This window comes from Stigmatopora argus, chromosome 21, assembly GCF_051989625.1.
Source record: "Stigmatopora argus isolate UIUO_Sarg chromosome 21, RoL_Sarg_1.0, whole genome shotgun sequence".
Taxonomy (NCBI): domain Eukaryota; kingdom Metazoa; phylum Chordata; class Actinopteri; order Syngnathiformes; family Syngnathidae; genus Stigmatopora; species Stigmatopora argus.
In genome coordinates, this window is record NC_135407.1 from 5181669 (window position 1) to 5206828 (window position 25160).

At 45.0% G+C, this 25160-nt stretch overlaps 4 protein-coding genes and 1 long non-coding RNA gene across 12 annotated transcripts in view; 2 read left to right on the plus strand and 3 right to left on the minus strand.

The window, feature by feature from the left end:
- Positions 1 to 143: 143 nt before the first annotated feature.
- On the minus strand, positions 144 to 19379 carry cpne4b (copine IVb). Its single transcript, XM_077590491.1, has 20 exons — positions 19241 to 19379; positions 19075 to 19111; positions 16314 to 16442; positions 12069 to 12149; positions 9820 to 10295; positions 8536 to 8726; positions 8206 to 8385; positions 7087 to 7158; positions 6933 to 7007; positions 6310 to 6393; positions 6151 to 6240; positions 4905 to 5003; positions 4644 to 4724; positions 4508 to 4567; positions 4300 to 4433; positions 4134 to 4188; positions 3987 to 4038; positions 3659 to 3792; positions 2908 to 3144; positions 144 to 969 (listed from the first exon to the last, which is right to left on the minus strand). The coding sequence occupies exons 6-20, from the start codon at positions 8704 to 8706 to the stop codon at positions 838 to 840; spliced, it is 1656 nt and encodes a 551-aa protein (XP_077446617.1). The 5' UTR covers positions 8707 to 8726; positions 9820 to 10295; positions 12069 to 12149; positions 16314 to 16442; positions 19075 to 19111; positions 19241 to 19379; the 3' UTR covers positions 144 to 837.
- Positions 11146 to 16486, plus strand: dync1li1 (dynein, cytoplasmic 1, light intermediate chain 1). The gene is made up of 13 exons (XM_077590492.1): positions 11146 to 11491; positions 11701 to 11774; positions 12541 to 12657; positions 12729 to 12959; positions 13023 to 13177; positions 13245 to 13338; positions 13412 to 13547; positions 13755 to 13866; positions 13944 to 14003; positions 14077 to 14121; positions 14192 to 14279; positions 14367 to 14492; positions 15201 to 16486. The coding sequence occupies exons 1-13, from the start codon at positions 11394 to 11396 to the stop codon at positions 15317 to 15319; spliced, it is 1455 nt and encodes a 484-aa protein (XP_077446618.1). The 5' UTR covers positions 11146 to 11393; the 3' UTR covers positions 15320 to 16486.
- Positions 17111 to 23947, plus strand: LOC144067023 (catenin beta-1-like). Its single transcript, XM_077590489.1, has 16 exons — positions 17111 to 17359; positions 18768 to 18817; positions 19167 to 19376; positions 19477 to 19727; positions 19813 to 20051; positions 20209 to 20410; positions 20502 to 20646; positions 20723 to 20826; positions 20893 to 21027; positions 21155 to 21517; positions 21634 to 21753; positions 21828 to 21978; positions 22064 to 22185; positions 22249 to 22309; positions 22410 to 22608; positions 23106 to 23947. Exons 2-15 carry the CDS (start codon positions 18805 to 18807, stop codon positions 22601 to 22603), a joined length of 2310 nt encoding a protein of 769 aa, XP_077446615.1. The 5' UTR covers positions 17111 to 17359; positions 18768 to 18804; the 3' UTR covers positions 22604 to 22608; positions 23106 to 23947.
- Positions 19808 to 21512, minus strand: LOC144067032 (uncharacterized). The gene is made up of 3 exons (XR_013297818.1): positions 20456 to 21512; positions 20214 to 20383; positions 19808 to 20046 (listed from the first exon to the last, which is right to left on the minus strand). It is a non-coding gene; the product is annotated as an uncharacterized LOC144067032 (long non-coding RNA).
- The window catches only part of zbtb22a (zinc finger and BTB domain containing 22a), a 13676-nt gene continuing 11263 nt past the window's right edge, over positions 22748 to 25160 (minus strand). For all 8 annotated transcript variants that reach the window (XR_013297812.1, XR_013297809.1, XR_013297816.1 and 5 more), the window contains one exon: positions 22748 to 22834. The gene's annotated coding sequence lies outside the window, so the exon portion shown is untranslated. The remainder of the gene's footprint in view (positions 22835 to 25160) is intronic.

A 25160-nucleotide genomic window follows, 5' to 3' on the forward strand; every position in this document is an offset into this window, starting at 1 on the left:
CGCGCTGAGAGACTTGCGACAATAACGACAAAACAAAACGGCCTAGTTTCTCCTCTTGTCCTTCACTCTTTTTAACTCTTCGCCGCCAGTCCAAAATGGATTGGACATCTCTGGCCGTCAGTTAACTGCTCCAAATCCGAAAATGGTAAACAACGCTTTTATTTGAATCCGCATGCATTTTACAAGGGAAAAAACAGCTGACATATTTGCATCTACGACACGCACCTTATCTATCCCTGCAAAACTCTTTACAATTTAGGAATAATAGTATTAAGAAATTATTACAATAGGGTTGTTTAACCCTCCAAAACAATTAAATTGTAAAAAAACAGCCCGTAATGTCACTGAAATGACAAATACTTTATGTGATAACCAGCAAGATTTGCTATGTGGGGAGAACGGGGTTGCTTGTCATTATTCTTGCTATTCATTTTTTCTTACGTCCCCAACCATTTTGACCAGGAGGGCTGAAGTCGATCTTTTCACGGACGGCCGTCGGATCATTTTAAAAGCGATTTTGACGGCCCGGCGTCGCAATCAACCCGTGTGACAACCAACCCCGCGCTCCGGCCTACCCATGCATTTATGCCAAGCGTTAATTTGGGAAGCTAGTAGAAATACAATGCTAGTTCTCAGAGTACATTGGTGACTTTTGGTCATCTACGCCCTTGCTAGTTATTTGAATAAGGTATGATGTCATTTCTTTGGATTGGCTAAGCTAAGGTTTGCATGCTGGTTCTAGAAATATCATGCAAGGATGGGGTCCAAACGGGTTGACTTGCACAAACTATTTCCGGGCGGCTAACGTCTCCCAATTGTACATTTGCGGGCCTCGAGTCAGGGACTGAAGGTCCTGCTGGTCTCGTAGTCCGACATGCACTTGGGTTTGATGCCTTTAGCGTTGTAGTAATCCACCACCTGGTTGGGGACTTCCGCCAGGACGCTTTTCGCCAGGGCGGCCGGGGACGCCTGCCAATGGGGAGACGGGAAAGAGAATACATCAAGACGTTCGCAACGTTAGCCACGCGTGACGAAACAGTCTGGAATTCGGCGTCGAGTCGTCACGCTGTCATAGCTCCGACGCCGCCGGACTGACGTGATCAGACAAGCTTGGACGAGGGGAAAGAGGGGAAAAAGTTGGACCAGGGGTCCACCGGGCTTTGGCTCGCCATGGATGAGAGGACCCGCCTTTCACTGCCAGTGACGGCGACCGACGTCCAATCCTTATGGGATTTTTACCTTTTATACAGTGCGGAATTCCGCTTTTTTTTGCCTATTATGAATAGCATTCATTTTTGAAAAGGGTTATGAATATTTATAGGGGCGCACTATTTTTTTTTCATATCAAACATGAACAGCGGCGTATAATATCCCGCGCAGTCTTTGAATTTGAACATTTATTCTAGATAAAGAGCTGATTTTTATGTTCCTCATGAGTCGTTTGATTTACAATTCCCATCGATCTTTTTTCAATATTAAATAGGGCCTCCTGATATGAAATGATCCGACGTTATCATTGTATTTCTCTATTGTTTACTATTAATTTGCACAATTTAATGGTATCCAAATTCGATCCAATTGGTTCAAATCAACTCCATTGAGTTTTTATTTACCCACATACAATTTCGCCCCAATAAAACTTATATTAAAGTTTTGATCAATACACTGAGGACAGATATGACTTTGCAAGAGCATTCGGGACAAATAGGCCTTTAAATAATTGATGTAATCACTAAGGAAGAAAGACTGATGCAGTATTAAATCAAATCAATTAGGTGTATTGAATTTGCATAACAGCTGTTCTCTGAACGTTGCTTCATCCGCCCCTCCCAGTCAAAAGTGTTTGGACGTCCAACGAGTATTTATTTTTTATTTTTCGAAACTCTCTACAAGCACGCCGGCCACTTTTTGCGCTCGCGTCAATCCTCCTAATTCCCCGAGACAAAGCCCCCCCTGGACATCGGCTCCACCCCCTGGCCTTCTAATTTCAGCCCTTCCATGGGCCCCCCTCCCCGCTAGCGTCTTGATTCAACTGTGCCAGTGGCTGGCTCTCGCTGGCACCTCTTAATCCCCTCTGAAAAGAAACGACAGAGCAGAAAATCACCTCTCCACCTCTGTTACACACTCCCTCGCTCCCTTTTGTCATTAGTTTCACTCTACGTTGACCCGGCAAAACAGCGATTACGGCTTACCTCCACTCCTACGTTCTTTAATCGATATGTTCGGTCTCATAACTCAGTGATTTCTATTGACTTCCCATTGTATTTGGTGCCATATTTTACCAACTGTAAAAAAATGCACTCGTTTCTTAGATAGTTTACATATTTCTCCTCATTCTTCATCATCATTACCATAATATTCTTTGAGTAATACATATTCAAGTTCAAATGAACCTCTGTACTCAACCAAAAAAAATGACTTTTCCTAAAATCAGTTATGTTTCCACCTGGATTTATGTTTATGCTAATTGGCTCCGGCTAATTTCTCCACAGACGCTGCTTGAAATGAGCTATTCTACATTGTTTAAAAATATTCAAATTACGCTTCCATCGAGCGACAGTCACGAGTTCACTTGGGCTAACAGTTAGCCGCTAACTCCTTGACAAAAATTGCTCAAATCTATCATTAGCCCGAGGTATGCCAGCTTGAAACAAATGGAATGCTAATTCATTGTCCATAAATTGCAGGCCCATCCAAAGTGAAAAAAGTGCGACTTATGACCCAGAAAATACGACGACCGCCCGATTTCCCGACCTGCCACCGAGCAAACTCGGCGTCACTAATCCAGCCAAACAGGCGCTGTCAAAGCCCGACCGCGTCAACGCCAGTGCGCGTGGCAGCAAATATACGCCGACAGATCCCAGATGCGACCATTCCGCCCACGTGGCAAATTTGCCCTTCACTCACGTGTTTGAAATCCTTGAAGGGGACGAACTGAACGATATCGCGTAGGACGGGCTCGCCCTTGGGGGAGCGCAGGATGCCGTCGTCGCCGTCCAATATCTGCATGTCGGTGAAGTCGGCGTTGCCCACGCCCACGATGATGACCGACATGGGGAGGTGGGAGGCGTGCACGATGGCCTCCCGTGTGTCGGCCATGTCGGTGATGACCCCGTCGGTGAGGATGAGGAGGATGAAATATTCCTAGGTGGGGCGAAGGAAAAAAAAGACAGTTGACGATTTGGGAGTTGTTATGGTTATTGCCAATTTTGGGTGGTGCACGGCAGGGTTTTTTCCCTCATCCACCCTCTTGTCCTCCCTTTTCCACCCGAGGAATCAGTACACAGTTGATAAAAAGTGTAAAGTTTTTGATCCAAACTTGTTTGTTAACACGTAGGGATAAACAATGTGTGTGTTGTTTTCCTTTTTCTAACATATTTTCCCATTTCCACCTAACCTAAAGTGACTGGGCGCTGAAGTGAAGAATCGTGTGCCAATAGAGAAAGGATTGTCAGTAGTTACACCTCACAATTTTTTTTAATTATTATTTGGTTTTCCCTTTTTCACCTAAAGAATCAAGGTTCCAATATGTTGTGTTTTGCTCTTTGACATATACTGACTAACTAATCTAACAAACAGAGTTACATGAATAAAAACATTTTTTATGAACTTTTGACTAATTATTTATATTGAGAATATTTTTCCCTTTCTCACCCACCATGGCCTCTTTGGTGTGCATCTCCTCAGAGGCGGACGAGGCTACTTTCTGGATGATGGGGGCGATATTGGTCGGCCCGTACAGTTGGATCTTGGGAAGGCAATTCTGGTAGGCCTCGACCACGCCTTGGATTCCTACGACACAGAAATACAAGGAGGCCTCGTTCCTTAAAACAATCACGTTCTCCTCGTGCAGCTTCCAAAGATAGTTCACGGCTAGAAGCGACGGAATCCCATTTCACACGTAGCGATGAGTGTTATCTTTCTCCCGAACGCGCCGCACGCCAGAAGAAAAATGGCTCCGATCGTCGAAAGCCGACTCGACTCACCGGCGCATTCCGGATTGTCTTCATCAAAGTTGACAGCGAAATCATGCGACACCTTGCGATGGGAAAATAAAAAACAGAAAACAAGGCTTTCCCGCTGGCGGATTTGGGGAATTTGCCTTTCATCTCCGCCAATGGCGCATCTCTTACCTTGAAGTCTGGCGGTATTAAAGCTCCAAAACCAAAAGCGGGAAACATTTTATCGCTGCAGAGACCCCACCATTCATTCAGGAGACAAGAAAGAGAAGATAAGATGAAAGAGGCAGAATTAATGAGGGCCAACGTGCGTGTCCAAAGCAGGTTTCGCCGTTTGTACCTGTCGTAGTCTTGGCAGATCTCCCCCACGGCCACCAAAGCTTTCAGATACTCGTTGGGTTGGTACGGGTGGATGTAATGGAGGGAGCAGCTGTTTCGAGGGTCCCCGTTTGACGCCGTGAAGTCTATCGCCACCTGGGGCGCACGCACGTACGTCGCGGACCCGCAATGGCGGACGACGGTGAAGATGAAAACGGGACCGAACCTACCGTGAACTGGATTTGACAGCCGCCCATGATGTAATCCAGGAATGAATACATTTTGATGATCTGTCACGGGAAACGTGAAATCGAGATTGCGCCAATTTGGAGAAAGAAACGGCGTCAGGACGCGGGGGTGCTTTACCTTACAGTGGTTGAGGAAGACCAAGCCGGAGTTGCGGTAGTTTTTCTTTTTCATCTGGTATTTGGGGTTGATGCACTCCCACTAATGCGGGAGCGATTGTGGAAATATTGAATTAATGCTTTTATTGTCATTATACATATATATAATGAGATAGTCAAAGATTTGCTCATTCCAGTCTTGACAGCCAATCACAGAGCACAAAAAAATCATTGGCAAAACGATGTCTATCGCTGTCAAAACCTTAATAACATCCCGTCTCACCTGCTTTCCCTCTGGCTCCGCCCTCACCTCCTTAAACGTGGTCTGAAACTCGCCGATAAAATCGTGCTTCCCGTTGGAGTCCCAATCCCAAACGGTGCACTGAAAGACACACAAAAGGGTTAGAGCGCACACCCGCGCGCACACACGGGAAATGCCATGCTGAATGATTGATAACCGGGTCTTAGCGGGGGGTGTGGGGGATGTGTGGGGTGGTGAAATATTAATCTGAGGATGCTGGGAGGTATGTGGCTCAGGAGACACGGTGTTTTGTGCGTGGCGGTGTGTCCCGGAGGAGCGCCCGGCCGGCTGGCCAAGATAAACGGCTGCAATCCCCGCGCGGGAAAACGGGGAAGTCAGCAACCCGCGCGAGAAAAACACACTCTTCTTAAATATGGGACAAAGTTGTCGACAGAAAAGCCACACAAGGAACGGCCAAAAAAAAAGTCAGTTTTGACTGCGTAGGAGCCAGCAGCCATCGTATACTATTGAATTCATCTTTTTTTTTTGATATAAGAAATGATACATATAGTTTAAAAAATAAAAAATAAATGTTTTTTATTCATGTCCTTCATTTTCTGAACCGCTTATCCTCACAAGGGTTGCGGGGGGTGCTGGAGCCAAACCCAGTTTACTATGGGCAGCCATTTAAGGGTGTGTTAATATGAAATTTTTATTTTCATGCAGTTTTTCAAAGGGAAATTTTTGATAAAATCTTTGTTTTCTTCAATTTGTACCATTCTAAATTTTGATAAAAATCTGTCTATTCCAATTTTTAACAGTATTTTTCAATTCATTTGGTTTGATCCATATTCTAAATGATGAGGGATGTAAACCACCACCCTCCAGGTTGCTAGGCGGCGTTCCTGGACTTGTTAGTATCAGCACTTAGAGACCGGAGTGACCTTTAAAAGTGAGGTTACCCTAACAACTCCCAATCAACAAAGCTCAATGACAAACGTCAATCCTGGCTAATCAAAAATTGTTGTTTGGAGTGCTCCGCGTTGATTTGCGCTTCAGTGCTGTACTTAAGAGCCATTTTTAGCGAACAGGTAGAAAACGCGGCACTATTTCTCCCGCTGAGTTAAGATGGCTCTGAATATTTAATGAGCAAACTCATGTTTATTCATGAGGAACCGCTCTCGCGCTCGTTTGCACAGATTTATATCTAAAGGCGAAATATTAGCCAGTCCAAATTTCAAACACCTTGAATCGGACGACCGATCCGTCGTAAATAACCCTGGCTCACCTTTAGCTCCCGTTCCTGATGGCCACTGCAGAGCGTATTCAAGGAAACTTTAAAGGACTTCCAAACGGGGCTCAAGTTGTTCATCACTGTCTGGAAAAGGGGAAAAAAATAAATTTGGAGAAATCAAATTGAGCCCGTGTAAGAAAATGCGTCATTTACCTCCGTTCGGTGCACGAGAGACTCGCTCCCGTCGTCGTTGAGTCGAAAGATCTCCAAGAAGGGATCGGATTTGCTGAAGAAGTCCTTCAAACGGGGGAAATACTCATTCAGATTCACATGCTTGTTTTTCTCCCAGTGTCCCAGTCCAAATTGTCCAAGTTCCCCCGAAGGCACAACCTGTTTGGATTAGTCATTCGTGACTGTGCCAGCCAGCGTGTACGCAGGGGGAACTTGAAAATTAATATAGTTATCTCTGGGTGGGAGATAGTCAGGGTTATTAACCGGATGTCTCCCGGTGCCTTCTTTCGTCCTGCATTGAAATTCACGTGGATGGTGGAAGGAAAGCCATTTTATCAAGCTATTGTTTTCCCTTTTCCGTGGAAGAACTTGGGGGAGGGATTAGAATGAACATTTTTTTAAAATCTAAATTCATTGGTTACGTCTTTATTTGCAAGGTTTTTGATTCAAACTCATTATTTGTCAGTAGCAAGACCTTCATAAAACATTTTTTTCCCTTTTCCACCTGAAGAATCGATGCTGATTTTTTTTGTCCAAACTAATTACGGCACTTAATAAATCATTTTCCACTCTACCACGATTATCATCAACGTGGTCATTCAAACCTTGTCGTCCAACTTGCGAGCACTGAAGGAGAGTTCGACGTAGTCGTCGTTACCCGTCAGCTCCTCCGCCGTCACCTTTTGACGGGAGAAGCAGAAATACGACACGCTGGTCACGCAAAACGTGACGGCGAGCCCATTGGAAGCGGCGTCCTACCATGATGGAAGACTTCCCGGCGGTGTTTCCTTGCTTCAGAAGCGCTTTAGTGAGCTTCCTTTGTGAAACAATCTAAAAGCCATACAGGAGAAGGTCATTATCTGCTTACTTTGTATACAAGGTAGCCTCTGGGTTTTTTATATACAATACCAAGCACGGAAAACGCGGCTTTGATTGAAAAGGCCGTTGGCTTTCTGCGATCCAATTTCACTAAACCTCTGGCAAATACATTGGAATAAAATAAAATCCTCTTTTCGTGTGTTCCAGTCCAATTTGTCATCTTCGCTCGCACGTTTTATCGTGTGTTTTTTTTTATTTTTGGTAACAAAACCACAATGTGATTTGCTTAGCTGACATTTCGTAGGGATCAGTTGAGGTCGTCGGTCTTTTTAATGAGCGCCAATCCTATGTTTTCTCTCTAATTGCCCTTGTTTAACGAGCAAAACTCATAAATAAAACACATTAAGTATTGATCGCACCACCGTCGTTTTAATGATAGAATAAAGGGCCCTGGTTCAAATTGGATCGGAGGTGCTGAAAACGTGATCACTCGATGCCGGGCCTCCCGGTCCAAACGGTTTGGACCTGCGTTCTACCAAGCGCTCCCCGTCGGATGGGACTGGATGTCCAATGCGAAAAGACCAGTCATAGAGCGTCTTGGCATAATATACGAGAGGAAAATGAGTTTTACTACTGGGTCGGGACGGTGCCGCAAGTCTGGGCTGAAGGACTTGCATCCCATAATGTTAGTGACAGTGGCTGACTTGAGGCGAAAACATCCCATTGGGATTCAGCGCACCGCGGCGCTTTGGCTCCCTGTCACTGGAATAATTGGAGATGTTGCGCGATATACTCTTGTCCGGATCCAGACTCTGGGAACAATATTTACCCATTATTATCTTTAGATTTTGCTTAAGACCCTCCAAAAGGAAAATTTGGCTCGGGATTGCCGTCGTTGTCAGTTAATAGCGGACATAACGACTCTCCTAATGACTACAAGAAATTGGATAAATAGCCGAAAAGGAGCACCGGTGATGATAGTCATGATAAAAATCATCAAATAAATACAAAATGAAAGCATCGTACGACTAAAATGAAAGAATGGCAGAAAAAAGCAACCTGTCCCAAAGTGCACTCCATGGCCCCGAGAAAGTCGGCGTCGCGGAGGCCATTGTTGCCCGAACTGATGTCGTGAAGTTCAAAACGCAGCCTTTGGACTTCTTCAAAGTAATAATCCACCAGGAAGATCTTGGAGAAAACCGGCCCGCTGCTGCTCCGGATCACCTCCGTGCGGTCCACCTTCGTAAACACAATTAACTTAAGACTCCAGTGCAAATTTCACATGTATATGTTCTTCCCTTTCATTGTGCATGTTTTGGCTACTAATACTTCAGGATGAAGGACCGACTATGCATTAAAAGTGGACGTTTTCTTTCTTTGTAGCCGTACCTCAAACCACTGGCCGTGCGATTGCATTTTGAGGACCACGCAAGGGTCGGGCTTGGAGAGGGCGTCTCGGTCGGAGATTCCCCTACAGGCCACTCTCAGCTCCACTTTGGCCAGGCACGGCGAGCTGATGAAGCCCAGCGTGGCTTCCGCCGACTCGTAGATATTGCTCATCGTCGATGCGCAATCACGGCCTTTGAAAGACGACAGGCAGATGGAAAGTTAGCATTTCAACAGGCGGGTCTTTAAGGCTCTTTGACGGCAATGTCGAGCTCTTATTCCGAAGACGTGGAGTCTGTAAAGATCTGAGATCCATTTTGCGGCTCCATTATGTGGAAAGCGCAGCTGGCCTGGGGCCGCTTTGTCTCACCCCTGAGGATAACCGCAGGTCTGCAGATGTGCTGGATGCTACAAAGTGAATATTAATGCCTGCCTCTGGTCCTATGTATCTTCCTTCGGGAAGAAAGCTCCTGGAAGTGGGTCTGACTCTGACCTGGATCTCCCTTGCCCCCTCCTCCATAATTCATCATTTTCGCCTGTTCCCGGAGTTGCCGGCCATTATTTTTAGTCAAGTGCGGCCGATCGGCGACGGGCGACGTAACTCTCGAAAAAGCAACTTAACACATCTGCGATGGGCGAGTTAACTAAAAATGCGAACTTTTTGGCTGCCATCGACGTTAGTGGGCTTCCCATCCGTTATGACTGGGATTTTCATTATGTGACGGATGTTATGTTAACCCTATCATGCACAAAAAAATGACGTTCATACAAGACACCGGTGTCAAACCTGTGGCACAGGAGCCATTTGTGGCCCACTGGACAATATTTTGTGGTCCCCCATTTGACATCCAATCGTAGTATTATTGTTGCCAGCAGGTGTTTTGTAATGGCCAATAAAAATAAGCAATTTGATATTCAATGAATGGATGAACTGAAGGAACCCTTTTGGTTAAAAAAAAGAAAAAAACAATATATATAGTAACAAATGAACGACAAAAAATATTTTAGTAGTATAACCTTTTAACTGGAAGGGGCTGCCCGGACGTCTATTGCTATCAATTGGCGTTTCAAATAGTGATTCATCTCTCTTTCACTAACTACCACAACACATACTTTGTGACCCGAATGAGTGTTACAGAATTCTAGCCAGGTAAATACTGTCATCGTGACCCGAGAGATAAAAGTGGAAGGAAAATGAGAGCCCAAAGACTTTTCCCTCTAATGTGATCTTACGAAATGAGGCGATTTCAAAAACAGAATGACATCCTTGTGGGACGCAAAACTCACCCCGTTTTCCCAGGCAAAGAAGTTCCCCCGGCGTTGACGTGACAATCCCGGGCGCCTACTTCTCCGTCTCCGGACCCATCGCCGGCGCCTTGTCCTGTCTCCCGCTTTTGTCTTTCCCAGCGATGGTCGAGCCACGACGCGGCAGAAAGGCGAAAGCGCTGCGCTGACGAGCCAGTCTCAGCACCGCATTGGGATTCCCGGCGGGCGAGCGCTGGCCAGGACGCGCGTCGAGCAAAAAATGGGATGGGAAGGGGGGGCGGTGCGCCACTTAACCGGAGTTTGTAATCCGCCGACTCCTCCGGGGGGGGGTGCGAGCAGCATCCGAGGTCCCCGGCTTCGAGCCGGGCGCGGTCTGCCAGCGGCATCTAGCGGCCGCGCCGGTGGGAGTGTCGGCGATTCTCCGCTTTGATTGGCTCCGCTGCGCTTGGGCGATCTGATGATAAGCGGTGACCGTGCACCTGAGACCACTCGGCGCTCTGGAAAAAGAGCGAGATGAGTTTTCTGCGGATGAATTTCAAATCGTAAATTAGAGGCATCATTTCTCAAATGGGGTCATTTGCAACTTAAATGAGATTTGATTTATTATTCATTCATCATCATGACTAAAGATTCACCCATATAAAAATAAAGTGTTTTTTTAACTAAATATGTGTAGTTCGTCGAATAGGAAAATTGCAAATTATGCACATGGCTTTTTTCTTCTTCTCAATTTATTACAATTTTTAAATGTAAATTTTAAACTTTATTTTAAATTTACTTTCGTCGATGTAGAATTTTTTTATGTCTCTTGGTTAAATTCATAAAAAAATAAATTTTATGCTTTAATTATTTAAAATACATGCAGGCATCATTACTACACTTGAATGTCAAATGGAGGCCGCAAAGCATTGTCCCGTGGGTTGCAAGTTTGAAACCCCTGTCCTATTTGGATGTAATATTTGATTAGATTTAAAAAAAAATCTGAATTAGTGTGTGAAAAGGTTGAAATTCCAAAAAGAGCCACTTGCTTTGTAAAGAATCAAAGGTCTTAAGTGCCAACTTGTGAATATATCTATCTGTCCACTGTAGTGACTATCCCAGAACGGGTTCATTAAATACCACCACTGCGATTACGTAGATATGCAGGTAAGGTGGATGTGCTACTTTTGTCCACCTGAGGGCGCCATCCTCACCATCACCAGCATTGTCTTTTTCTATTTGTACTAATAAACGTTACTGCCTAAACATCATGGAACAAGTCTATGACGTGTAAAGTGCTTTTATCCTCAAACGATTTGAATTTTAATCTTGTAATAATACGGCCAGATGGAAGCGAGCCCACATGAGAGATAAAGCACCCACAAAACAACGTGTATTTTGCGGTGTTTGTGTTGACAACCGAGCTAGCGTGCGTCAGGTCAGGTTTAAGCGACTAGACTGGGGGTGGTTGAGGGTATATTTGGGAGGAAGACCCCCCTCCCATCATTTTGCGGTGCGGTTCGGTTCGGTTCGGCTCGGTTCGACCACGCCCGGCCCCGCTGAGTGCAGCTAATAGCTTCATCCGGGCACTCTGCTTGCTTGACAACCCTACGAAGATGGCGGCCACGGGGAGGAGTGCATTATTATCCTCCACCTTAACCGGATCCAAAACCACACTGGAGAACCAGGAGGAGGATGACGGCCAGAATTTATGGTGCGTGCGGACCTCTTTTTTACTCTGGGCTACCCGCAACAGGCGTCTTTAAGACGTAATGTTCCGGCGAGGAGCTTGATTTGACAGCTAGCCGCCTGCTAACAAGTTAGCATCAGGACCAGACATGAGCAAGCTAACCTGATGTTCACTGAGGATGAGTTCGTCGGGAAATCATCCGATACTATTCATCCCTTTTTTATGTCTTATAGGTCGACTATCTTGAGCGAAGTGTCGACCCATTCAAGATCAAAGCTACCATCTGGGAAAAATGTGCTGGTTATGGGTGGGTATTTTAAATAAGATTGATGAGATATGAAATTGTCCCAGGTGCAGGGGAAGGAAGGGTTTACTTGACAGCTTTTTTTTTTAGTTTTAGTTTTTTGGGGCAAGCGTCGTTACACAGATTCATGTACTGCAAGTCATAGTGGCGGCATGAAATTGCAATGATGCTGAGGAGAGGATGCTCAGCATCAGCTAGTGATGCTCGTGCTGGGCCAATCGGTTAACGTGGATAAACAACGAGGTTATTGATTGACAGTGTGGAAGATAGGTTCATAGTAATGTCTGCTTTACTTACCATCAAAACAGCAGTGCGTGGATTGGAGTCCCTCGGTCGGGTTTAGTGGAGATATAACACAGCGGGGGGATGTGGTGCATCCTTGAAAACACCATAATACAATTTTAGGGTCAAAAAGCACAACTACACGTGTTTGTTCATATTTGAAAGACCAAAAATATTATTTGAAAATAATACTAATGAAAATGGCTGTATTTAAATATTTTATACATGTCCATAGCTATTTAGAAAACAGTACGCAATCACTTTTTTTTCCATTTAAATGTATAGAAAAATATAATTAATTCAAAAACATCAGCCATTAACTACCTATATAAAATCCCCAACAGTGTCAGCCCCAAAAATCATTTCAGTGACTTTGGATTTTTTTTTTTTAAAGATCATTTTTAATGCCATTGTTAAAGACTACTGACAAAGTCTGATTAGAATTGAGTCAAAAACGGTGCATTCTAATGATGCTTTGTATTTTCAGGCGAAGTTGGCTCAGGAAAGACCACGTTGGTTGCCAAGCTACAAGGCGTGGAAGAGTACATGAAAGGTCGAGGCCTAGAATACCTTTACATCAGCGTCCACGACGATGACATCGACGGTACCTTTTATGACTTTAAAATGAAAATCTGCTTTTAGTTTTTCCTCCCTCAAATGTCTGTCTTGTTTCAGACCACACCAGGTGTAACGCCTGGGTTTTAGACGGCGACCTTTACCACAAAGGTCTACAAGGAATCGCCATCCCGCTGGACGCCATCAGCGACACGTTACTGCTAATAACGGTGGACATGTCTCGACCGTGGAACGCGCTGGACTCGCTCCAGAAGTGGGCGGCCGTGGCCCGGGAACACATCGACAAACTGCGGGTGCCTCCGGAAACGCTGCGAGAGCTCGAACACCGACGTGAGTGGTGCTCGTTGGCCGGGAAATTTGATATTTTGTAACCATGGGAACGTTTGCGTCTAGTGGTCAAACAGTTCCAGGAATACGCGGAGCCCGGCAGCGGGGACGACGGGACCCCGCAAAGGAGAAACGAGGAGGAAGAGAGTGTGCTGCTGCCTTTAGGGGACAACACGCTGACCCACAATTTGGGGATTCCGATGGTAGTGGTCTGCACGAAGGTACGTGTGCTCTAACTTCCGGATTTGTCACATTTTCCGTTTTGACGCCGACAAATCCGTCCTGCAGTGTGACGCCATCAGCACTTTGGAGAAGGAGCACGACTACAGAGACGAACACCTGGACTTTATTCAGTCCCACATTCGGCACTTTTGCCTCCAGTGTATCCTAAAGCGCTCACCGCGGTTTTTGACATTGCGCTATTGACAAAAGCAACCTTGACGCAGGCGTGTTAGATGGCGCGTCGCTTATTTACACGTCGGTGAAGGAGATGAAGAACCTGGACGTGCTGTATAAATATCTGGTCCACAGACTTTACGGCTTTCCCTTTCATTGCCCGGCGCAAGTGGTGGAAAGAGATGCGGTCTTTGTGTAAGTCTTTTTTACACTCTAATAAAACATACATTCTTATTATATTAGTTTTAAACCTGTGAGCATTTAAATGAATTGGTAATACAATGCCAATAGTGCCTAATAAATGAGGTTAGCTGCAAGCTAGCTTGTAGCTTTGTTTTAGCACACTGTGGATAGCCTGTTTTTAAAAAAAACAAAGTACGACTAGTCCTTCTCCTGTGTCAGTCCTTCAGGTTGGGACAATGAAAAGAAGATAGCAATACTGCATGAAAACTTCCAGACTATAAAGACAGACGACGGGTTTGAGGATGTCATTGTCAAACCGCCGGTCAGAAAGGTATTGACTTTTTGGGCAAAAAAAAAAAAAACCTAAGTTTCCACGCTGATTTCTACAACGATTTAATGTTCCTTCAGATTGTACACGAAAAGGAGATCCAGGCTGAAGATGATCAGGTTTTCCTGGTAAAATTGCAGGTAAGAAGTTAGCTTATTGCCTAGAAATTACAGTCAATCAGTGAAAAATGTTTTTTTCTTTTCTTTTCTTTAGTCTTTGCTTGCCAAACAACCTGCTGTTAGCGTTGGGCGACCGGTGGTAAGACTACTTTTAATTTCTCTTCCTTTCCGACTATTGAAAAATCCTTTAAGCGAAACTGTTTTCGCAGGACACTGCGTCCAGAGCGCCGACCGGTTCACCACGAACGAGCAACCGGTCCGCGGCGGCTAACGTGGCTAACGCCATGCCACAATCGGGTAAGAGGAAGAACAAAGCTTATTTTTGGATGATAAAACTGCACCGCTATTTTTTCTTGACATGATTCCATCTCAATTTTGATGCAGGGCAAACCAGCGAGGGCGTTTTGGCAAACTTTTTTAACAGTCTACTGATCAAAAAACCTGGAACAGGGGGAGCAGGACCGGCGGCGGGAAGCGGGAACAACACTCCCGGAACGGTCCGCAAATCGGGTGAGCTTCTCCTGTTTTCATTCCAATGCTTCATTTTTTGGCAATCAATCATAGTGTTCCCTCTCTTTTTTTTTTAAACCACATTCCGCATTTTTTTCATGTCCAATCTCACTGTTAACATCACTCACAACACGTGTATGTGTGCCCCAGTCAGAGGATGTTGGCCCCGATAAGGTGTGTTAGAGCAAGACATTTTCCAAAGATTGTTGCCCATAAGCGTTTGTTTCCTTCCGATTCTGTTTTTTTTGTGTGAACGTCGCAAGCATGGAAAATTCGACTGGAGCTGCGCCCATTTTAATTAAAAAAGATTAGCATAGAGCTTTAATCACATGATTTAAAAAGGGGTTAGCTAGCATTAGCATCTAGTTTTCCCAGGCATGTTGCATTGCATTTGGTTATATTTAGACATAAGTATTTCACATGATTTCAATTACGGCTGGACAACAGAAACACTGCTTTCCAGTAAACAAATGTTCATCCACTTGGACGTGTATCACTGCCAATGGCACTGAAAGAGTTAACGAGGTCCAGGGTGGACATTTTCCTATCTTGTTGGATTTCAGCCAGCCCTAATTCTAAACGTGCCAATGCAGCTTTGTGGAGACATTTTGTTCACTATGGCATTGCTAATGTGATTTTTGCATGCGTCCAATAAGCGAGTCTTGCTTTTTTGGCAAACGTAACGACTGATTTTCCTCCTCTCGGCAGGCTCCAAACTTGGCCTGAGCGACGTCCAGGCCGAGCTGGATCGCATATCCAACCGAGAGTCGGACTTGGACTTGCCCGGCGCCAACGAGACCCCCGCCGCCGACGGCCACAACACATGAAAAGGCACCGCGCTCCATTTCTCTCCCTATCAATCACAGTTTTGCTTCTTTTGCCCTCCCTCCCTCCCTCCGCACAGACAAGGGGAAAAAAATGGAAGAACGGGAAAAGGAAAGATGGACACCCATTGTCTCCCCGCCCTCCACAAAAAGACTGATTTCTTTCTTCATACCTTATTTTTTTCCAAAAATCAGGACGTCTCACTGTAAATGCAAGAATGGCTACTTTGGATATGAGGGACCAACGTGGGGGTGTAGACTGGAAGGATTTTTTTTTTATATTCAAAAATGATAGAGGTGGTCAACCATCTGTGAATTGTGGTGGTTCTGTTAATGGTAGAAATTGCACTTAGATAATAAATTTATGGCCAGTGGTTTCAAACTCATTGGCTGCCATTGACTGAGATAGACGTGCTTGAATAATGAACAATTTTTACTTTGACCTATTACCACTTACAACACTATTATTGAGGGAACATAAACAACATTCCTCCTATTCAAACAGATTTGATGCTATTTTATGAATTAGCACTTTAGCTGCTATTGGACATCAATGGTAGCTAAAGTGTAACTTTACATACTTCTTAAAGAAAATGATCTATGACGGAGTAATCAATGGCAGTGAATGAGTTGGGGGCAAAATAATGGAAGCGATTGGGAACAAAAAAAAAAGCCTGGAATAGTGTTTTTTTTTTTTCAAAGAAGGGACAAACATACATGTGTGTGAGTGTAAATGTGTGTAAACGTTTCTGAGCGTGAAACAATGAAGGATGCAAGTGTATCTGACATGTATGAAGGAGTTCTCTATTTAAAACCAAAAGGCAAAAAAATAAATAAAAAAAACATAACTATGCCCGACACTACATTTTTCGAAATAGACTACACCTCAAACACAACATAGACTTAGCATGACACATTTTTGTTTGACATTCAACCAAACTCCCAACAGGAACTGTAAAAGGTTGAGCTTTATTTGTACATATACTGAATGACGCACCTGTGACTTGATAGGCGAGCTTTGGCGTCCAAGCGCGGTCGGTCGGGTCACATCTAGAATGTAGTGCCGTCATCTTGCTGATCGCTCCTGTTATTTCAGAATTCTGTCTTGGCGTTTGTATAATCGGATCTGTTAAGCAGTCAAATAAAAGGTATTTATTTGGATTCATTCAATGAGTCTTGATGAATAATTCATGTTGGGAAAAATGATATGGTGTAATGGCGCTTCCCAGTGTGCGTGGAAGTGGGTTTTTGAAAAAAAGTTTCCAGCTGCAGTTTTGTCAATCTGTTCTATTTATGTATGTTTGTGTTATGTGATGATTTATCATACACTGGTTGGTTTTCTGGTAAGGGGACCTCTAGTGGTCGTTATGTGTCATTGATTTGAGAAATAGGTCGTCCAGTACAGTTTAGGCTTATTTTAAAATTGGCAATTGTGATGAAAATAGTTTATGACGTTACATAATTTACTGCTGTGGATACATAGTGCAGTAAAATAATTAGATTATAGCTCTCTTACAGATACAGTGTAGCTGCTACACTTTCTTCAGAATATTACAAAGTTACAATTGACAAAGACTAATCAACTGTGGTAATTTTCCACCAATAATTTGATGCTAGTTCAAGTCCCAAGTTCATAGACTGTACTGTGAATGACATGGCTCCCTTAATTATGTCACTAATGAGTCACATTCCATACTAATGAGTGTACACCGACCTCTTCAACTGCCTCAGCAAGCACGTCTAGGATTTTTTGTGTGTCACGACACCTTTACACTTTTATTTTTGTAATAGGAATGAGCATAATTATATTCAGAGATGATTTGATAGCGATAACTTTGAGGGTGGCCCTATTTTTCCCAATTGCGGTAGAATACTTGAATTTTCCTCTCTCGCCATCTTGTTGCGCGACCGTGCAAGCGGAAGCAATATCTCCGGCGGAGGAAGAGCGGGTGTGGTTCGTTCTAGCAGCTCTCCAAATTTTCGCCCAAGCTGAAGATTTTTTTTGACACCTTAACAGGAACGACGGAGTTGCCACTGGATTCCGTAAGGATATCTTATTTGACATCATTGCCAATTAGCGTGTTTGACATCGTGTCACTTGTCAATTGCGGGAGGAAAATCATCTTAGATTTCGGGAGGGGAGCTCCGGTAAAGGTTTTCAGATTTTTTGGGCTGGCAAGCAGCGCGGCAGGTTTAGTATGGTGGCGCACGGATCTACTTTTCTGGCTCTAGCTAAGCTAAAAACTAGCACCAAATCTTCTGTAAAAATCGCGTTTCTCTAACATCGTCTCATTTCAGTGCAACCTCTTTCTTGAATCGTTTCAATCAGACCCACCGCCTTCCACCATGGCTCTGAAACGTTCTATTTGTTTACGTTCAGCGCATTCGAAGTAAACCTGTTCCGCTAGCTAGGAGCTAACGAGGATTACCCTAATGCTACTAAAACGGAAGACAAAATGCATTTAACCCCCCCGTGTGTGTGTTTGACTAAAGTTATCATGGATTTGTTTGGGTCATTGGTTTGTCATTTTGTTTGTTGAGAGGAGGTAAATTCTCGTAAGATCCAAGACGGGGGTCGCTCGGAACTTGGCCGTGCCTACGGGGATGGGGAAGGGGAAGGTGATGGGGGAAGGGGGGGACGACAAATATGTCTTTGAAGTGCTTTACCCCTCAATGGTGAATTGTGCTAGTTCCCTGGAAATACCCACCGCTTTAGAGGTGGAGACTCGCCCTCCCTCCTTCTGATCTACTTGAGCCAGAAAAACAGACGTTTGAAGTGTGGGTGTGCGCGGGTGTGTGCGCGTGTGTGTGCGCGTGTGTGTGTGTGTGTGTGTGTGTGGTGCAGGTAAAGTGGTGCAAAGTGCATAGAGAAGAACTAACTATTAACGCAGGGCGACTAGGTGTTTCAGGCCAAAGTTTCCAAGCTAGTCCAAAATCGACATTTACCTTTTAAAAACTGTTTGACCAAGTTAAAGGGTGTACCTTAGGGATGAGACGATACACTTGTACATACGATAGCTCGCAAGGGTCACATTACAAGATAAAAAAATGGTTTTTTTTGTATTCAAGTGTCACCGAATATTGTTCTATGGCTACAGGAACACAAAACATCAAAAAGGGGGAAAGATGAGATGCACATTTTCCATCAAAAACGAGTTTTGCTTCTTTTCGTTCTTTATAAGGGTCAATGTTTATACATCTTTGGTAGTGATCGGCTCAATCAATCCAATAGATTAAAGGCAGACAATTAGCCAGGAAAAGCGTGGTGGTTTGAAAAAAAATAATGTTTCTACAGCTGGATCTGACCACAAGGGGTCGCTGTGTGCTTGCTTGTTGTCAATGCTGGAGTTCTGACTCCGATATTGCTCAAATGTTGACATTTTGTCTCGATATAAAGACTAGTGGTTTCCTTTTTGGTGACTGTTCATTTCCCCCCTTTTTTCCCACACAGACCTAACTGCTGTGCAGGCCGAGGGCAGGCGAGAACAATGGCAACCCAGTGTAAGTTTTGAAAAACCCACCTTTCTGGAATAACCTCGTACGTGTCATGCAAATGTTTATTTTCATGGAAGGCTATCCACAAATAAACCGAATGTACAAACTTGACATTTTAACTTCCAACGGCCGGTTGTTGGAGATAGAATTTCAAACTTGTTTTTTTAGACGTGGTTGTGCTTGGGGGAGTAAAAGCGCCAAAAAAAAGAATGATTGCTAAGGGTGTGACGTTAATTCCAAGTAATGTGTTGTATGTAGCGTACCTTGGTTTTTGAAGGTCAGCGTTCATTCGGGTCCAGCCTGAAAGTAAATGCAAAACAGGTTGAGTGAATGTGGCTTTTCTTTTGTTGTTTAGCTGATTTGATGGAGTTGGACATGGCAATGGGAGACAGTAAGGTTGCAGTGAGCCAATGGCAGCAGCAGTCTTACCTGGACTCGGGCATTCAGTCCGGAGTCACCACCACGGCTCCGTCTTTGAGCGGGAAGGGGAACCCCGACGTGGAAGAGGACGATCCGAGTTTGTACGACTGGGAGTTCAACCCGCCTTTCACTCCTGAGACCGCAGGTACACCTTCAGTTAGCTCATTTGTCATGTCAAACAACACGTGCCCTCCCACCACCGAGTGGATCCCTTGGAACTGACATAATTTCCCTTGCGACCACAGACGTGGAAGGCTACGCCATGACCCGCGCCCAGCGTGTCCGTGCGGCCATGTTCCCCGAAACCTTGGAGGAGGGCCTCCAAATTCCGCCCACCCAACTGGACGCGGCTCACCCTACGGCGGTTCAGCGCCTGGCCGAACCTTCTCAGATGCTCAAGCACGCCGTGGTCAACCTCATAAACTACCAAGATGACGCCGAGCTAGCCACCCGCGCTATTCCCGAGCTGACCAAACTGCTCAATGACGAGGACCAGGTAAGGCGAAAAGGGGAGCCCGGACGGAACCCGGACGGAGCCCAAAAAGCCTCGCGCCGCTGACCGGCATGTACCTTTTTTCCAGGTGGTGGTGAACAAGGCAGCGGTGATGGTCCACCAGTTGTCCAAGAAGGAAGCCTCTCGGCACGCGCTGATGCGTTCGCCGCAGATGGTTTCGGCGGTGGTTCGAGCCATGCAAAATACGGGTGATGTGGAAACGGCTCGCTGCTCGGCCGGGACCTTGCACAACCTCTCCCACCACCGGGAGGGGCTCCTCGCCATCTTCAAGTCTGGGGGGATCCCCGCTCTGGTTAAAATGCTGGGGTAAGCACAAAAATAGAGAAGCAATTATTATGTACAGTACTACCTGAAATGAATTGAAATTGAATATGTATCAAGTCAAATTAGTTTCATTTTGGATTCCAATTTTCGTACTGTATTTGTGCAAAAAAACTAAATCTTTTTGTGACTTGTGTTGTAGCTCACCAGTGGACAGCGTGTTGTTCTACGCCATCACCACGCTCCACAACCTCCTGCTACATCAGGAAGGAGCCAAGATGGCTGTCCGCCTGGCCGGAGGGCTGCAGAAGATGGTGGCGCTTTTGGCCAACACCAACGTCAAGTTCCTGGCCATCACAACTGACTGTCTGCAGATTCTTGCTTATGGAAATCAGGAAAGCAAGGTGGTGTATTCCCCCCTAAAAATAAATAGCCACAAATTTCCTCACCTCGCCTTTGACATCCGTCGCCCTTGCCAATTTGTCTCGGCGCCAGTTGATCATTCTGGCCAGCGGTGGTCCGCAGGCCCTCGTCAACATCATGAGGACCTTCACCTACGAGAAGCTGTTATGGACCACGAGCAGAGTGCTCAAGGTCCTGTCGGTCTGTTCCAGTAACAAACCCGCCATCGTCGAAGCCGGTAGGTTCAAACCTCGGGCGCGCTCCATCTGCTCTGGCGCCGTTTCAATGGCTCTGCTGTTCTGTGTGGCGTGTAGGGGGCATGCAAGCCTTGGGACTGCACCTGACTGACCCCAGCCAACGTTTGGTTCAGAACTGCCTCTGGACTCTGAGGAACCTCTCGGACGCCGCCACCAAACAGGTGCCACCCGTAGAGTTAGCCCGCGTAGGGGAACGTAGGCAATTTGGCTGACGGGGACTCTCACAGGAGGGAATGGAAGGCCTGCTGGGGACGCTGGTCCAGCTGCTGGGTAGCGACGACATCAACGTGGTGACGTGCGCCGCAGGCATTCTCTCCAACCTCACCTGCAACAACTACAGCAACAAACTCATGGTTTGCCAGGTACGCCACTAACGCCGGCCGACCCGCCGCGGTTAACGTTCAATCCCCTAGGTCGACCCTCGTAATTGTCTCGATGGCGCCGAACCCAGGATGGAATTTAGTTACACTTGCGCCGACCTATTCTTAGGTGGGAGGTATCGAGGCCCTGGTGAGGACGGTGCTAAGGGCGGGCGACAGAGAGGACATCACCGAGCCCGCCGTCTGCGCCCTGCGCCACCTGACCTCCCGCCACCAGGACGCCGAGATGGCTCAGAACGCCGTGCGCCTCCATTACGGTCTGCCCGTGGTGGTCAAACTGCTGCACCCGCCGTCCCACTGGCCGCTGATTAAGGCCACGGTGGGCCTGATCCGCAACCTGGCCCTGTGCCCGGCCAACCACAGCGCCCTCCGCGAGCAGGGGGCCATCCCGCGACTGGTCCAGTTGCTGGTCAGGGCTCATCAGGACACCCAGAGGCGCACTAGCATGGGAGGAAACCAGCAGCAGTTTGTGGTGGGTCATACCGGATCTTGAAACTAGGAATGTTAAATTGTCGACCACTAGAGAGAGCCCACATACACTTCTCTAATCTAATTTAATGATTTAAAAAATCGATTTTTCCAATACAGGAAGGTGTGCGCATGGAGGAAATAGTGGAAGGTTGCACAGGAGCGCTGCACATCCTGGCGCGGGACATCCACAACAGAATTGTTATCCGAGGACTTAACACTATTCCACTTTTTGTCCAGGTGAATTCAGTTCAACTAGAAACATTTTTGTTTTTGTTCCTCCTGACCGCTAACGAGGTTTTGGTACCGTCTAGTTGCTGTACTCTCCCGTGGAAAACATTCAGCGCGTAGCCGCCGGTGTGTTGTGCGAGCTAGCCCAAGACAAGGAGGCCGCCGAAGCCATCGAAGCGGAGGGCGCCACCGCGCCGCTCACCGAGCTCTTGCACTCTCGCAACGAGGGCGTGGGTAAGCTTGCTCGTCGACCCGCTTAAATCACATTTTTAAGTGTCCCAAAGTCAACTTATTTTTTTTTTGGTCCCACCCCACATAGCCACCTACGCCGCCGCCGTACTGTTCCGCATGTCCGAAGACAAGCCGCAAGACTACAAGAAACGCCTGTCGGTGGAGCTGACCAGCTCTTTGTTCAGAACCGAACCCCTGGCCTGGAATGAGGTGAGTTAGGAATTTAGATTGAACTCGTGTTTGTGAATGACCTGACTTTTTTTTTTAATTCAGACCGGAGATCTGGGACTAGATATTGGTGTTCAGGCGGACCCACTGGCTTACAGGCAGGACGGTAAGCTCGATTGAAACGACTCTACTGGTCATTGTATTTAATAGTGGAAATTTGACCATTTTAAAAAGTAACTTTGAGCTGGCTTGCGTTGCCTTCTCAGACGGAACGTACCGGGCTTACCCCACCGCGGGCTACGGGCAGGACACCCTACTGGACCCCATGATGGAAGGGGGTGACTACCACGCGGACGCGCTGCCCGACCTGGGCCATCACACCGACCCGCTTCCGGATCTGGGTCACAGCCAGGACCTGATGGACAGCAACCAGCTGGCCTGGTTTGACACTGACCTGTAGGATCGGTGAGAGCGCCCGCTTTTCCTTTCGCTTGGTTTGACAGCTAATAGGGCTGCTAGGACTGTTTTGATAGTCAAATCCTCTTAACAATAAATCCTATTTATTTTTTCCCCACTGGGAAACAAACTAAACAATTTCTATATTATGTTATTCATCACCCACCTCTTCACACTTGAGTTGAGGTTTTTTTTTCCTTTGTTCACTCGTTTGTCAGGATCAGAAACCATGGACCTGAAATGGATGAAAAAAGTAGAAGTAAGAAAAGACATACAAAGTATTTTACCAAAAAGTAAATGGCAGATATTACTGTGCTTTATTTTTGAAAGCGATAAAATGTTTAAAAAAGATTTTAGGAAGGGGGATTTAATTTTCTTTTTAAATGGAAAATCAAATAAATGGCCTATCAAAACGGCTTGTGGCAGCCCTAATAGCCAATAATTATTCAGTGGAAGTGCTTCACTATTGATCCTCATGCTCTTTGTTTTTCCCTTTTCCTTTCCAGTTTTGTTCTGATAGAGCCTGCGTTGTGATTGGCCTGTAACCCGTATTGTCCGAAGTGGCATTTTGATTGGCTGTGTTAAGTTGGTAAAAGAAGGAACAAATGGGGAAAGGGGGCGGGGTTAGATTTCTCAGAAAGTGCCTGACATCAGAATACAAAGATGGTTTCCACGGGAGGGAATGTTTTGAGCATGTTGAAAAAGTTTGGGTATTTTTTTGGGTGGGCGGGGGGTATGTAAGTTGCGTCCAAAATAAATGGAGACGGCCGATTGGTTGAGAGCTTAAAGTCGATAACGCTTGCCTGTATTATCCTTTTTCTTCGGTTCTACCTTTTTGTATTCTATTTTTTTTATTTCTTTTTTTTTGTATTGCTCATTTTCTGTCATGGTACTGACCCAGCTTGCCTTCTCACAAGCCATCTTAATTTTGTCTTTGACGCTATTCATCTTTTTCTTTTTTTTCTTTTTAACAAACGTATATTACATGTAGTGTTAAGTTATAGTGATATTATACGACTTTTTTTGTTGGGCTAGTGAGCCGAATGTGTAGAACACTAATAATCAGTTGTACTCTGACTTTAAAATGTAACATTGTGTAGTTTTTTTTATAATCAAAAGAGGAATTAATACATTCTTAATGTGCGCGTTAATAAGCGGTGAACGTCAGTGTCACGTGTTCGAGAGAGGAAAATTGGTGGGGAATTGTTGAGGAAAATGTTTTATATGCATTTGTTGCTAGGTTAGCATTTTGTATGCTAGCGTCGGGTGTGTTAGCATCGAGAGTCCTGCTGAGTTTCTTTGCAGACGAAGTGGTGACACGGCTGAGGAATAAAGTCATTTTATTTCCTTTGGCTTCTGTTTTTTTGTCCATTTTAAAAGTCATTTAATGTCTTTGACAAGGATTTATTAGAAAAATTCAGGTGTTAGATATTAGAAATAAAGAATTGAGGAGGGCATTTAAAGTGCATTATTGTAGTGCAATACCTAGTTTGGTCGGTGGGTAGTAGTAAAGAGCAAAATTTAGGATGGGCCATTCAAAGTGATGTAAATACGCAGTTTATATTACTAAAAATCATTGTTTTAATGTTTGAGAAATATTTTAAATTACAAACTTATCAGCTACATTTTGATAATTCCTTTTTTGAATGTCTACATTTAACCATTTATCCAAATGTCAACAGTTGGCTGTTGCATACTAAAAACAAACAATGTATAAGCCTAAGTGCTACAATTACAATCAATCCAAATATAAGTAGTACATTCAACTAGAACAAATATTTTACTGATTAATTTCTTTATATATAAAGTTTGCACACCATTAATTTATTGCTATTTTGCCTCTCCAAATAAATTCAATGTAGTCCCTTTGAACAGCTGAATTTGAGCAGCACTGAGCACACTAAAGCAAGTTAATGTATTTTTTTAACCCCACGAAACCTATGCTTCACCCCTCTTGACCCGGTCTGTTCCTGTCCAGTTGGTACAGATGAGAGCATGGCATGACACCATGGGTTCAAGAAACAAAAGCCGCTTCCTCCGGCGACTGAAACAATGGCTTGTGGCATCACAATGGCCGCTTTCATTTGTCTCCAAATAAAGAGAGAAAGTGTCTTTTAAAGGCGAGGGCTTCATCAGATCGCTGCTCAAAAAGTCAGCGATTCTATCAACGTGTAGCGTGAAGCTCAATGCTAGCTAATATTGTTTAACTTGTCACATGGGTTAGCACAAATCCAATAACAGATGAGCAAATAAATTGATTGCACATTTATTCTATTTCCATTTGTTTAAAAAATTGAATGAAAAAACTTTAGACTTTGTATATTTTCTTTTAAATCAAGAAATGGGGGAAAATATCTTCTGTAGTTGAATTTTGAAAATAGTTTTACATTTTAACTTGGAAAAAAAACTAATCTACAATCTTTTAAATTCCAAAACATCAAAATTTAATGAAAGCTTTCACGCACATTGTTTCCTTCGAGGCGTAGGAGCAAAGAAGTGTTTTCTTTCTTGCAGCCAGCTGCCCGATTTTGTGGGTGTCTGGCCGGAACGCCGCATTCCCT

Coding starts and splice junctions, on each gene's coding strand:
- cpne4b (XM_077590491.1), bottom strand. CDS start 8,706: ATGAGCAATATCTACGAGTCGGCGGAAGCCACGCTGGGCTTCATCAGC. Junction 8,386..8,535: donor CGCACGGCCAGTGGTTTGAG/GTACGGCTACAA, acceptor GTGTTTACGAAG/GTGGACCGCACGGAGGTGAT. Junction 970..2,907: donor CCTTCAAGGATTTCAAACAC/GTGAGTGAAGGG, acceptor CCCCATTGGCAG/GCGTCCCCGGCCGCCCTGGC.
- dync1li1 (XM_077590492.1), top strand. CDS start 11,394: ATGGCGGCCACGGGGAGGAGTGCATTATTATCCTCCACCTTAACCGGA. Junction 14,004..14,076: donor TTTTCCTGGTAAAATTGCAG/GTAAGAAGTTAG, acceptor TCTTTTCTTTAG/TCTTTGCTTGCCAAACAACC. Junction 14,493..15,200: donor CGGAACGGTCCGCAAATCGG/GTGAGCTTCTCC, acceptor TCCTCTCGGCAG/GCTCCAAACTTGGCCTGAGC.
- LOC144067023 (XM_077590489.1), top strand. Junction 21,754..21,827: donor CTATTCCACTTTTTGTCCAG/GTGAATTCAGTT, acceptor GGTACCGTCTAG/TTGCTGTACTCTCCCGTGGA. Junction 22,186..22,248: donor AACCCCTGGCCTGGAATGAG/GTGAGTTAGGAA, acceptor TTTTTAATTCAG/ACCGGAGATCTGGGACTAGA.